Consider the following 12,686-nt stretch of genomic DNA (forward strand, 5'->3'; position numbering starts at 1 on the left):
TCAGGGGAGAATGGTTGATCTCGAGGCCATAGACCTTTTCCTTTTATGGAGCAAAGAGATTAGAATGTGTTTATTTTGTTTGATCCAGGTGCAACCGATAACTTCATCTCACATGATCTCGCCTTGTGGCTAAGGATCAAGACGCAAGAACCCGAACAATCTCTTGATAACCGACGGATCTTTTAGGGATAATTAATACTAGTAACTCCACTCATTGGCAAGCTGAGGATCCATGTGCAGGATTTAAAGAAGACTTTTTTGTTTCAGCTTTGGACCAATTCGATGTAGTTTTGGAAATTCCTTGGTTCCACAGAAAAGGGGTTCATCTTGTGATGCCAGAGAGAGTACGCTTAATTTCAAGCATAGGCAAGAAACATCGGATTGTTGCTAAAGGGAAAGGAGAGGCCATTCTAGTTATAGTTGGATTTGTACGTGTACGATTGGCTGAACTGTACGTATGATATTAGGGTTTTTTCGTACGTGTATGGTATGGCCAATTGTACGTGGACTTTTTGGGGGCAAAAAAACGGGGCCCCTAGACCTTAAGAAAACGTTTTCATCATTATTTAGTACGGTTTTCGGAGTAGCTTACAGTCTTGGAGTCCCGACTTGCATCATCCGTCCACACTTTTTAGACTATCGTTTTGTACAACACCGTACAGCATTGGAATTCCGAGCTTGGAGTTCTCAGGCATCGTCAAGAGGCTATTTTTACAATAGGGCTGTAGTGTGCAGAAGGCTTCTTGATTAGAGAGCCCTCAACGTGAGAGCTGTTGAAGGGGGTAAACCCCTTTCCCCCCCCCCCCCCCCCCCATCTTTCTCGTGTCCCTCTCTCCCTCTCTGTTGAATATTCCTTCTCTCTTCTGCTCTAGAGCATCTCTACAAAAATCGAAGGGAAATGAAACTCTATGAAATCTCTCTCTCTCTCTCTCTCTCTGTGTGTGCATAGCACACTAGGGCCCATCAGCAGTGGGGCTGGACCACCGAAGGATTTTATTTCACAAAGAAAATATGAGTACAAGCTTCAGCTTTGAGGTTGACATCTCCATCCAAACGTGAAAAATCTTTACAAAGAGCTCTCTGCTCACTTTTTTGGCAACATGCCACTTGTCATAATTCTAGCCTAAATCCTTGTTACATGCCTCAAAGACGAACTCTGGATCCTTCATAGCGCTTGGTCACACGGAGTATCTCCTAATTGGTTGCTTAAGCTCCGTAAGGCTTAGGGTTTTCAACCTCTCTTGGTACTTGAAACAAATTAATGAGACATACCACCATGGCACCCATTAACTGCTAGCGGTTGCATGCAAATAAGAATCTTTAGACTAATCCTAGTCATTGTGGGCCCCCTCTAAACACGTGCTCACATAACATAGAAATACTATGGTTGACCGAGGTCAACCCTCTTGATTGTAATTAAGGAGCTTTGACCATGGGTCAAGGCGTCTTAATTAAAGCCAAAACTCTCCGATCGGAGTTGGGAATGTCTTGGTTGACCGAAGCTGACACTCATAGAGTCTCACTATTTGCACAAGCACAATGTAAAGACATTTTTTGATCTCCCAATCGCGTAGGTGTGCCTTCTTGCACTTATTATGGAAGCGCTATAGAGCTTTCAAACCTCCTAGGATTCTTCTTTCCATACATGCATTCCACTCGTAGTTATCTGCAAAATGCAGCCCTAGATATTTGTATGTGGCTAGTGATTCCAAGGACACTCCTTCGAATGAGAAATCCATTTGTTTGTTTTGAGTCCCAATTACCATCCTTTGTCATTCCTACGTTGACCTGTATACCTGAATATTTGCAGAAATTTTTCTATGCATCCAAGTGTGCTTGCATGTCCCTCTTATCCTTTGCAAAGAAAACATGTCATTTGCATATATGAGCAATAATAAGGCATAACCAGCACCTTGGACTCCTTCTCTACTATTTGTTTTCATCCGATCTTCCAGCTTATCTCTCAAGAGGCCGAAAAGAGTTGGTGAGAGGGAGCAGCCGTGCCTGATCCATATGTGACTGCTTATGATGATCTTCTCCGTGGAACAAGATCTGCATAACAATGGCTGTGCTAGTACCTTCTCGTAAAGTTTGTATGTAGCTTCTTTGAGTTCTAGAGGAACTTGGAGCTTTTATAGTCTCTCCCATAAATTCTTGCGTGGTACCATGTCAAATACGTTCTTGAAATCTACAAAGCAACAGTACACAGCTCCTATCTTGTTCTTTGCCCCTCTTTTGCTGCTCTTGTGGTGACGAGATGGTCCACTGGCGAGTGCTTGGGACGAAATCCTACTTGCGATGGTGCCTGGAATCCTTGTGCATCTGCCCGTTTGCCGTTTTTTTGCTCAAGGATGGTTTCATGTGCTTGGCCATCAAGCTACTCACCGTGATGGTGTGTGAAATGACAACTGTAACCAAATCTTACATGCAACCAACTAATGTATGAGAGAATTCGCGAAATTCAAGATCCGAGAAACAGAAACTAAAATATGAAAGGTGTATTATCACATGCATCTAAGAGTTCTACGGAAATTACATGCAAAGATAATGTGCAATTACATATGAGATCCTCCTCATCTCGACTGAGCTTGTTGGAGGATCAACCAATATCCATGCGACAGACAATAGAGACTACTTCAAGAATCTGTTGCGACTTCTCTCTTTACCGTAACACCGAGGCATTTGTAGAGAAAGATCAGTTGCTGTCTAGCTCACAGGCAAGCTAAACCTGCAGTAGATCTGTGCCATTAGCCAATGAACTCATGTCAGCGTTCACTCGGAGGATTTTGACTATTTCATCATAAACGGGGGGAAGACTCTAAAGCAGTGCTGCCTTGGAGTCTGCATCTTCAACCTGAAATACGGGATCTGCTAGCTGGCGAAGGATAGCTTTCATTCAATTTAAGTGTTCTCATAATGTAACTCCTTCCTTCATTTGTAAACTGAAAAATTCCTGCTTAAGGACTTTCGAATTCTTCAACTGTGCATCAACAACAACCTAGTTTTCATGGACAGTTTTCAAAAAATCTAGATGATGATTGAACTTGGTTCTTAAAGCACGTCCCAAGATGCCAAGACCTCTTTCATTCTTACTTTCCCACGCAGCTACCTTGTCAGGAAACATCCTGAGCTGACTTACCAGTCGGTTTTTTCTCTGAACCCGAAACAATTTCCCACAGGCTTTTCTCCATAAGTATAACCTCAAGCCGAGCTGCCATGCTGGTATTCCGATTATTCTTTCTATCTTAAATGGTGCGTTGCCCTATCAGCTAGATTTAGATTTAGATGCTCGTTTGGGAGAGACTAAAATGAAATCGTCTAGACTTCACAAGCAGTTGTAGCTTGAATGAAGAGATTTGGACTACTTTTTGATTAGCCTTCTCTTGTAGTGCTAGCCTTCGTCATGGCTGAGTTTGCCCTTCACCTCCGGAGTGCCGACAGAAACTCAGTACGAAGACTTTGTATAAATGGATGCTCAAGTATGTGTGGGTGTGTGGATTTGTATGTGTGAGAGCATGCTTTTATACTATGGTCTACACCCACTGTTGGGCGCTGATGACGTCAGTGGGGATGTCATAGTAGCTAGTCCCTACTATGCGTGATGGAGTTATGGTTTTCAATCTTATGAGTGACTATCGTGAGATTGAAACTGCACTATGTTGTGTTTTTAGAGGATGAGTTTGGGAATGTTCTTGGATTCATCTAGGTATACGAAGGGAAATTTATACCATTGAAGATCACAAGCTTAGTTGCCGAATCAGATTTTGTTTCCATCGCCTCCCCTGCTCTGATACCAACTATGAAATCACAACCTTAACCAAATCCTACATGCAATCAACTAATGTTTCAGAGAACTCATGAAATTCAAAATCTGAGATTAAAGCAGATAAAGTATGAAAGTTTTATTATCACATGCATATAGAAAACTACGTGCGAAGATAATGTTACAACATATGAGATCATTCTCTTCTCGATTGAGCACCAATATTACAAAAGATTCATGCAAGAGACAATAGAGACTATTTGAGGAATCTGTTGTGACTTCTCTGTTTACCATAACATCGAGCCATTTGTAGAGGAAAATCAGTTGCCGCTGAGCGCACGGGTTCCATTTCTTGCATCCTTTGCGACATCTCCCTCATGCTGTCCTTTGATGGATTGACCATACTGATTAGCATAGTGTTCTCGTTCTGCATTTCAATCATCGCTTCACACACCTGCTCTTTAGTAGATCTGTAAAAATGGGAGCAGCGGGTTAAAAGATTGGGTCTATAGTGATACTTTTTGGAGTGAAGATCTCTTCTATGTTTTTTTGTACTAGTTAGTGTCCCCTTCTCATTGTTGGTTGGCCTTCTTTGGACAGTAATTTCAGCTCAAAACTAGTTATGCTAGCTTCCATAAATTTGCTAGATTTTGATTTAATTATTATTGCATTTTATTGTAGATGAAGAGTAGCAGCTTTGCCATTTCCACAGAGAGAGAGAGAGAGAGAGAGAGAGAGAGAGAGAGAGAGAGAGAGAGTTTATTAAAGTCTTTGGAAGACCGATGGTTCTATGAGGCTGTGAAAAACCTGATACAATGAGCTGTGGAAGTGGAGCTACTAAACGAGCATCCACACCAATGCAGAATGCAAAAAATGTAAAATGGCAGTACTAAGTCCTAAGTACAATATAGTCATGTTGATAGTCGACTATATATCAATCTCAGCATCATCATAATCATCATCAGCAACAGGACATCAGGATGGATGAGGTAGTGGAGGCATGAGGTCAGCAATAGAGCGCTGTCAATCCCTCAAAGGTGCAGTCCTGGTACGTCTCTTGGTTGGAGCTCTGCGTCTAACCAGGGCAACTGTGACCCCCGTCGGTTGGGCTCCGACTCTAAACAAGGAGGTGGCGTCCCCAAGTATGATCTGTGTGTCAACCCTTTGTCTGAGCTGTCGGGTCACAGGCTCCGAGTCACGGTCATGTCGAGGTCTCGTCTTGTGGGGGTCTATGTGATTTGGTTGAAAGAACTCCGTGATAGAGCTCTGAGAGGTATCAGTTGAGGAAGAAGTCTGCTCCCGTCCCCGTGCTCGGAGTATCCTCTCACAGTGCCTAGCATCTCATGAATGAAACCAACCAAACACTGCTGGTCTAGGTAGGAGATGAAATCGGCCAAAACCCCATAACTATCTTTGAGGAGGCAGTAGAAATGCCCTCGGATCTCATAGTAAACAGGACACCTGAAGATAAAATGCTCCCTCGGATCATGTGAGATATGTTGGAATCGGAGTCCTAGTGTGTGTGGTCCTAGAGTCCTAGGAGTGTCCTACAGTTGTGAGTGTGAAGAGTCTTGAGGCCACTTGTGCCACCTCATGTGGTAGGTGTGATTCCTCCCCTTGATTATAGGATCTAGATTCTCTTGTGTGTGACCTCATCTATGAGGTGTCTGTGTGGGAAGATAAGGCTTGCCCAGCCTATAAAAGAGGCTATGTACTTGCTGTGATTAATCAATCAATCAACATCAGTTCATGCCTCAGCTCTTGTCTCCAATCATGTGTCTCTCACCCTCTCCCCATTTTCAACAGTTGGTATCAGAGCAGGTCTTCCCTGACTGAGCTCTTGCTGACCCGAAGCTGCCCACGCTGCTGCTCCAGCTCTTGCCCACAGCTCCTGCCCATGCAACTGCTGCTCTAGGCTGCACCTCTCTGCCCACGCTGCTGCTCCTGCAACAGTCGCCATTCAGCCCACAGCAAGCAGCAAACAAACCCGCCATCCTGCGGATCTTCTGCCCGCTCCTCTGTTCGCTCTTCTACCCGCCTTTGCTGCCCTACCTCGTAATCCTACCCGCTACCTCTCTCCTCCGCTGGGCCACTCTAGTTCCACTCTCTTCTCCTCTCCTTCCTCGAAGCACTCCCTCTTCTTCGTTTGCCTCTCCACATGAGCTCCTGCTCTTTAGCCTCAGCATCAGTGTACAAGAGCCCGTATCAGCCCGGACCTATGCCTCTCCATTGACCAGCAAACAGGCCGTACAGCCGTACGGACTGTGCGGACTGTTGTGCTGTACAAACAGGCCTACTGTCCGTACAGCCGGCCTTGAAATGTGCGCTATCTTCTGCAAACAGTCCGTCTGAGATGTTCTGCCTGCTCTCATGCGACTGACGACCTTGTGAGGGCCGTGGCCATTGACTCGCACGTCGCAGCTCTTCTGGTTTGCAGTTCACGCTTCCGTGCTGATTTGTGTTGCCCACGCTTCAGCAAACTGTTCCGCCTTTTGCTCAGCTTGACTGCCCTGCTGTGAACTCGGAGGTATGCTGCACTATCTTGCTGCCCGTGTCAAAATCGCCTCCACATTCGGAGGGGATTCAGACCGATTTGAAGAGCGGCTTGTTCCAGCCCATTTCTGAGCTCAAAAACCTAAATTGCGCTTTTCAAGAATTTTGCCTCATTTTGGGTGAATTTGTTGGGGCTTTTATGGTCTGAAGCTCCCCTAGTGTTGCTAGAACACTATGCTCTAGGAAATTTTGAAAAGCCCCAATTTTTTGCAAACCCTAATTTTTGCAGTAACCCTAACCCTAAAATTTAGGGCTTTTCTGTTCTGTGTCTTCCTTTGGCATAATTGGAGCTTCTACCATGTAAAATTTGGGCCCTTTTTGAAATCTGAGTAAACATTGTAAGGGATTTAGACACTGGCTGTAATAACAGCTAAGACCTTCCCACCAATGGATAGCATAAAAAACTCCTTGCTCATGGAGAAATTCTTAGGGAGCAATTTCCCAACTTGGCAGACAAAACTCCGGCTTCTTCTTATGCGAGAAGGGATATGGAATATCACCAATGGCAAGGAGTCAAAACCCCAAAGTGATGATGCTAGAATCAATTGGTGGCAAAACCAAAATGATAAAGCAATGGCTATCATTGGCCTAGCTTTAGCTGACAACCTTATCCACCATGTGGATTTTGATAAGACAGCAAACGACGTTTGGGAAAAGTTAGAGAATTTGTTTGGAAATAAGATCAATAATTCCAAAGTATTTCTCAAACAAAAACTCTTCAAGCTCAAGATGAAGGAAACTGAAACCCTCAATGAACACTTGAGCAATCTTGGGTCAATTCTCCAATAATTATCTGCCATTGAAGATGATGATCAAGTTGCTGTACTTCTCTCAAGTATTGAAGACATTTCCAAATACAATGAGATCCTTGCTGTCCTGAGAGTCAGCCGCAATATGAGCTTTAAGGATATGGTAGCTCATCTAATTGATGAGGACCGTAGGCTTACAGAGAAAGCAGAATCTTCCTTCGAATTTGGCAAAGCATTCTTTCTCAAGAATAAGCCCAAGAAGAACGGAAAACCTCTTAAATGTAATTACTGTCAGAAACTTGGTCATCCAGAGGATCGTTGCTTCAAGAAAATGGCAAAGGTACAAGCCAAAGAACATGCCATCTGGCTGCGGAGCAGAGCGAGGACGAAGACGATGAAGCTACACCTTCTGGACCTGAGGAACAAGTCTGCACTGCTGCTGTTTCTGGTCTATCCCTCCATGAGGTGATAGATGAAGAGTGGGCTTTCTAGAGTCATGTGTGTTAGGTACTCTGCCTTGGGTAGTCCCCCTAAAATGATGTAATAATTTGTCATTTTGTGTGCCTTGTCCTATAAAAGGCTCCACTTACTTCCATGTACCCAATTAGGAGACAAGGGGGTTGTTATGTCTTTCCTTTATTAGGCCTGGCCGAGTTCTAGGATGTTGGTGTACTCCCTAGACCTATGAGTTGGTCATGCATCCATGCTCAGATTTGAGTCTTTGATCACGTTGACACCTAAGCCATGAGAGTGCTTGGTTCAACCTCTGAATTATGCTCAGCTGTTAGCCTCTGAGATTGCTTGGGATGCATAGTCTGGATGATGTCATAGTTTCTCACCCTAGCTCGGAAAGGGGGTTTGTTGGAATCGGAGTCCTAGTGTGTGTGGTCCTAGAGTCCTAGGAGTGCCCTACAATTATGTGAGTGTGAAGAGTCTTGAGGTCACTTGTGCCACCTCCTGTGGTAGATGTGATTCCTCACCTAGATTATAGGATCTAGATTCTCGTGTGTGATCTCATCTATGAGGTGTCTGTAAGGCTTGCCCTGCCCAGCCTATAAAAGAGGCTATGTACTTGCTGTGATTATCGATCTATCAACATCAGCTTATGCCTCAACTCTTGTCTTCAATCTCATATGGTAGCTCATCTCATTGATGAGGACCGTAGGCTTACAGAGAAAGCAGAATCTTCCTTCGAATCTGGCAAAGCATTCTTTCTCAAGAATAAGCCCAAGAAGAACGGAAAGCCTCTTAAATGTAATTACTGTTAGAAACTTGGCCATCCAGAGGATCGTTGCTTCAAGAAAATGGCAAAGGTACAAGCCAAAGAACATGCCATCTGGCTATGGAGCAGAGCGAGGACGAAGACGATGAAGCTACACCTTCTGGACCTGAGGAACAAGTCTGCACTGCTGTTGTTTCTGGTCTATCCCTCCATGAGGTGATAGATGAAGAGTGGGATTTCTAGAGTCATGTGTGTTAGGTACTCTGCCTTGGGTAGTCCCCTTAAAATGATGTAATAATTTGTCATTTTGTGTGCCTTGTCCTATAAAAGGCTCCACTTCTTTCCATGTACCCAATTAGGAGACAAGGGGGTTGTTATGTCTTTCCTTTATCAGGCCTGGCCGAGTTCCAGGATGTTGGTGTACTCCCTAGACCTATGAGTTGGTCATGCATCCATGCTCAGATTTGAGTCTCTGATCACGTTGACACCTAAGCCATGAGAGTGCTTGGTTCAACCTTTGAATTATGCTCAGCTGTTAGCCTCTGAGATTGCCTGGGATGCACAGTCTGGAAGATGTCATGGTTTCTCACCCTAGCTCCGAAGGGGGGTTTGTTGGAATCGGAGTCCTAGTGTGTGTGGTCCTAGAGTCCTAGGAGTTTCCTAGAGTTGTGTGAGTGTGAAGAGTCTTGAGGCCACTTGTGCCACCTCATGTGGTAGGTGTGATTCCTCCCCTAGATTATAGGATCTAGATTCTCTTGTGTGTGACCTCATCTATGAGGTGTCTGTAAGGCTTGCCCAGCTTATAAAAGAGGCTATGTACTTGCTGTGATTAATCAATCAATCAACATCAGTTCGTGCCTCAGCTCTTGCAATCATGTGTCTGTCACCCTCTCCCCATTTTCAACAAGATAGCATCATGCCTTGTAGTTTCTCGAAATCAGTCCACTCATCCACTCCAAGGTCTACTGCGTGAAAGAGACCTGTATATGGGGTCATTGGTTTCATATTCGTGCTAGAAGTGTGCTTGAAAACGTAGTCTCTCTGCTCTTGATAAGGAGGAGTGTCCTCTTATCAAGTGTGCCTATGTTGTCGGTTTGATATGGACTTGACTATCCCAATCAGTTGCTCTGCATCTGTGAAAATCTCACGATGAAGCTGAGTGTCATTAGGGGTTGAAGATTATAAACTTGATTTTACCCAGGTTGGCCTTCATGCCTTGGCTTCACAAAAACTATATGACTGTCAAATGCATCTGTAGCTCCTCTACTGCATATAGTAGAGTAGGTATGATAGATTGTGCAAAAATCTATCCTTAATATCCTAGTGTGTCCACGAAGAGGCTAGCTCATCAATGTAAAGGCCAAAAAGGAGGCATGAAAAGAGGCTTCTCTTGCTTCATGTTGCTCACTTGCTTTGAATCTGTGTGTGGTGCGTACTTTCTTTGTACCTCTTTTGTACAAAGCCATTGGTGTTCATATAACATCGTCTGTAATATCCAAGGCTTGGAGTCATGGTATAGAGCCGAAGGCTTTTTGAAATTTTATAGAGGAAAAACTCTGTTTCTGGTGTCAGGCCTCCTATATGACAGCTCTAAGGATGAAGATGTGAGCATTGTGGATTGATCTCATTTGAAACAGTGTATGGCACTTGGAACTCAATTGAGTGCCATGTGTCCTCATGGACGTAAATTAATTTTGCCTCCTTTAGATCTTGGCATTGCACTTCATACTATTCCTAGGATCACCCCTTAGACCCCAGCCATTTAAAACTGTACCATTGTACCATTAAATGTTCAAGTACATTGATGTGCCATTCATGCACACACTGAACAGCCATCATGGTTTCCCGCCCTTCCATTACCAAGCTATAAGATTCTGCAATTATGGTTTATGTAAGATCTCGATGAACTTCGAATGGGCCAATGTTGCAGCTTCTTTGCGCAATCGTCAAATGCAAGTAGTTGAAGTTAATTAGATCTCCATGCAGATGTCTAGACATGGATGATGGTGACACAAAGGAGAGGGATCTCCTTTTGGTTCAGTGCCGACTGAGCGAGAGTCAAACCTGATGGCCTTTTTTCATCCTAAAGTTCACTGCATTTACCTTATAGATACCGTCGAGATGTCTCAATTACGGGAATGATAATTCTCAAGATCCAAGTTTTTAAAGTAAGTAGTGATCTAAAGATTCACATTTGCAGCCTTTCTCAAGCTTTCTATTCTTAGCTGAAGGTATCACAAGATCTTCTCTTTCTTTCATATGCATATCCAAGTCCGCCGTACTAAACCTCTAAATCATTTCTCAGTTTGTTCTTGTTTGCGGAAGTGAAGATGGCAGACTGTTGGAAATGGCAATCCACTATCTAATGCCTTCACCAAGTAAAGATTGTTGTAAATACGGATATTATTGCAATATTCTGCGACCAGCATCATTGTACTATTGAATTTTATTGGAATGGAATGGATTTTCTGATCTCCTGGTGGTGATAGGAGGTGAATACACAGTTTGGACAATGTAGGAGCAGTCACTGTTACCCAAATGCCAATTTTTGAAGTAAACTTGTATAGATTGCCTTACTAGATATCTGGGATTTCGGGTGGGCTGTGGCTGTCCCGTCAAAAACAGTTTGTGCGTGTTCTTAAGAGCATAAATGAAAAGCTTACTTGCCAGAGTAAAGAAAGGACTCCTGTTGCAGGAAGGGCTTGTTCAGGGGAGACTCCTCCAAGTCTCTGAGTTCTTGAATGTCTGACCAGCTTCCTATGTTGACTTTTTTCCTTGTTTTACCTTGTTTTATTGATAAATCTGATGGTATGTGAGGTTAATGTCGCTTTCTTCGTTTCTCAACTGGGCCGGTAACCGGTGCAGGTAAAGTCAAGAAAGTGGAAGTTGGGAAGCTTCATAGATTACAGTCATTGTGCCTTCGGGGAGTACAATGGTGTTGGGAGGCAATCGTAACAGTTTTACAGTCTGCTACAGAGTTGGAAGACTTGACTATGAGAGTTGAATTTTGTGGAGAAGGAGACAAGCTGGAACCTTTTCCTGAGGTAGATTTTGTGGACTTCTTTTCGTGCCATCCAAAATTGAAGAGTTTTGAACTGCAAGGGGCTATGTTTGCAGCATTGTCTCAAAAAAACAGTCTCATGAAGGTTAGTTTATTCTCTCCTTCATACAACCCTGCACATGTTTTAATACACGAGTTACATTTTATCAATTGTTCAATTGCAATGTATCCTGTTCCGCTCCATATAAAAGCTGTTAAATATTTGACTTCTAACAAGGTCTATTTTACTTTTGTTTGGCAGTTAAGCCCCATATTCATGATTGAATGTTTGGAGAGAGCTACTATTACAGTGAGATCACCTTTAAATGCCGATCAAAAGATGGCCACGCTTGAATCACTTGTGCAGTGCAGTCCCAATCTGCGAGTTCTGAATATCAGGGTTTCACAGATGAAGAATTGTGAGAGTGTAGCAGATGATTTTTTCATCAGAGTATTAGGGTTAAAGATTAAGTATGATTTTATACAGATAGAATAAAGGTTGATCAGAGAAAGAAGTGCTTGTTATTAGTCGTGCAGCATGGTTCCTAGTGAAAAGTGATACATCTTAGGCAACTCTGGTATCATAGTGAGGTGTACCCCTTTTCCACGATGCATGCTTTGCATGTATATTCCCCAGAAACGTGGTTTAAAATTTTCAATCCATCCAAGTTGGTGTGATGTGTTGATTGTTTCTCTGTATAAATGTTATCATTGATCATCCATTTTCTTGCCAGGGTTTTCTCCATGGACATGTTAACTATTAGAAAAAGATCCTATTAGAAGGTTTATGTCGAGTGAGAGGGCTGCATGTTAAGTCTTGCATCATAGTTGTTGCTGCAAGCGATGCATCATACAATACATAGGCAAACATGGTTGTTTGCAGAAAATTTTGAGAAATGAGGGCATGAAAATTTGCATTTTCTGCAGTACTAAATTGTTGAGCATGTAAAAAAGATTAGCTCTAAAATTGCTACTCAAGTGCACTAGCACAGTGTGTAATCGTTTGTTGGAATTGTACCGTCCTTGACCAGTTTCAAAGCTGATCCCGAAACTGAAAAGTCTGTCTCTTCTGCGGTGTTCAAATAACCTGTTTGTTAGTCGTCATTCATGCTGTATAATATAAATATTATGTGTAGATGCTGTCTATAAAAGATATAAGAGGATTTCAATTTGATTTAAGGTGCTGTAAAGATAAGGTGTAGACAAGAAAGGAACCACATTTTTTCAAGCCACATAACCCTTGTACATTGTAAGTCAAATGTTTTATATTTGCCATCATATCCACATGTTCACAAATATATTTGCCATCATATCACACTAAAAAGTGCAATCAAGATTGAATGTCAACCTTAGGATCCA

The 12,686-nt window shown here is 43.0% G+C and overlaps 1 protein-coding gene across 3 annotated transcripts in view; it reads left to right on the top strand.

Annotated features, from left to right (window-relative positions):
* The window catches only part of LOC147903102 (F-box/RNI-like superfamily protein), a 46,384-nt gene extending 34,347 nt beyond the window's left edge, over positions 1–12,037 (top strand). For 2 of the 3 annotated variants that reach the window (XM_087373306.1, XM_087373307.1), the window contains exons 3-4: positions 11,153–11,433; positions 11,590–12,037. In XM_087373306.1, the coding sequence (XP_087229432.1) occupies positions 11,153–11,433; positions 11,590–11,823 (515 nt within the window). In that variant the 3' untranslated portion in view covers positions 11,824–12,037. The remainder of the gene's footprint in view (positions 1–11,152; positions 11,434–11,589) is intronic. The other variant, XM_087373308.1, reaches the window with a different exon arrangement.
* Positions 12,038–12,686: the final 649 nt, after the last annotated feature.

Source organism: Dipteris shenzhenensis, chromosome 4, assembly GCF_047967505.1.
Source record: "Dipteris shenzhenensis isolate YYH24624 ecotype China chromosome 4, Dip_SZ_1.0, whole genome shotgun sequence".
Lineage (NCBI taxonomy): Eukaryota > Viridiplantae > Streptophyta > Polypodiopsida > Gleicheniales > Dipteridaceae > Dipteris > Dipteris shenzhenensis.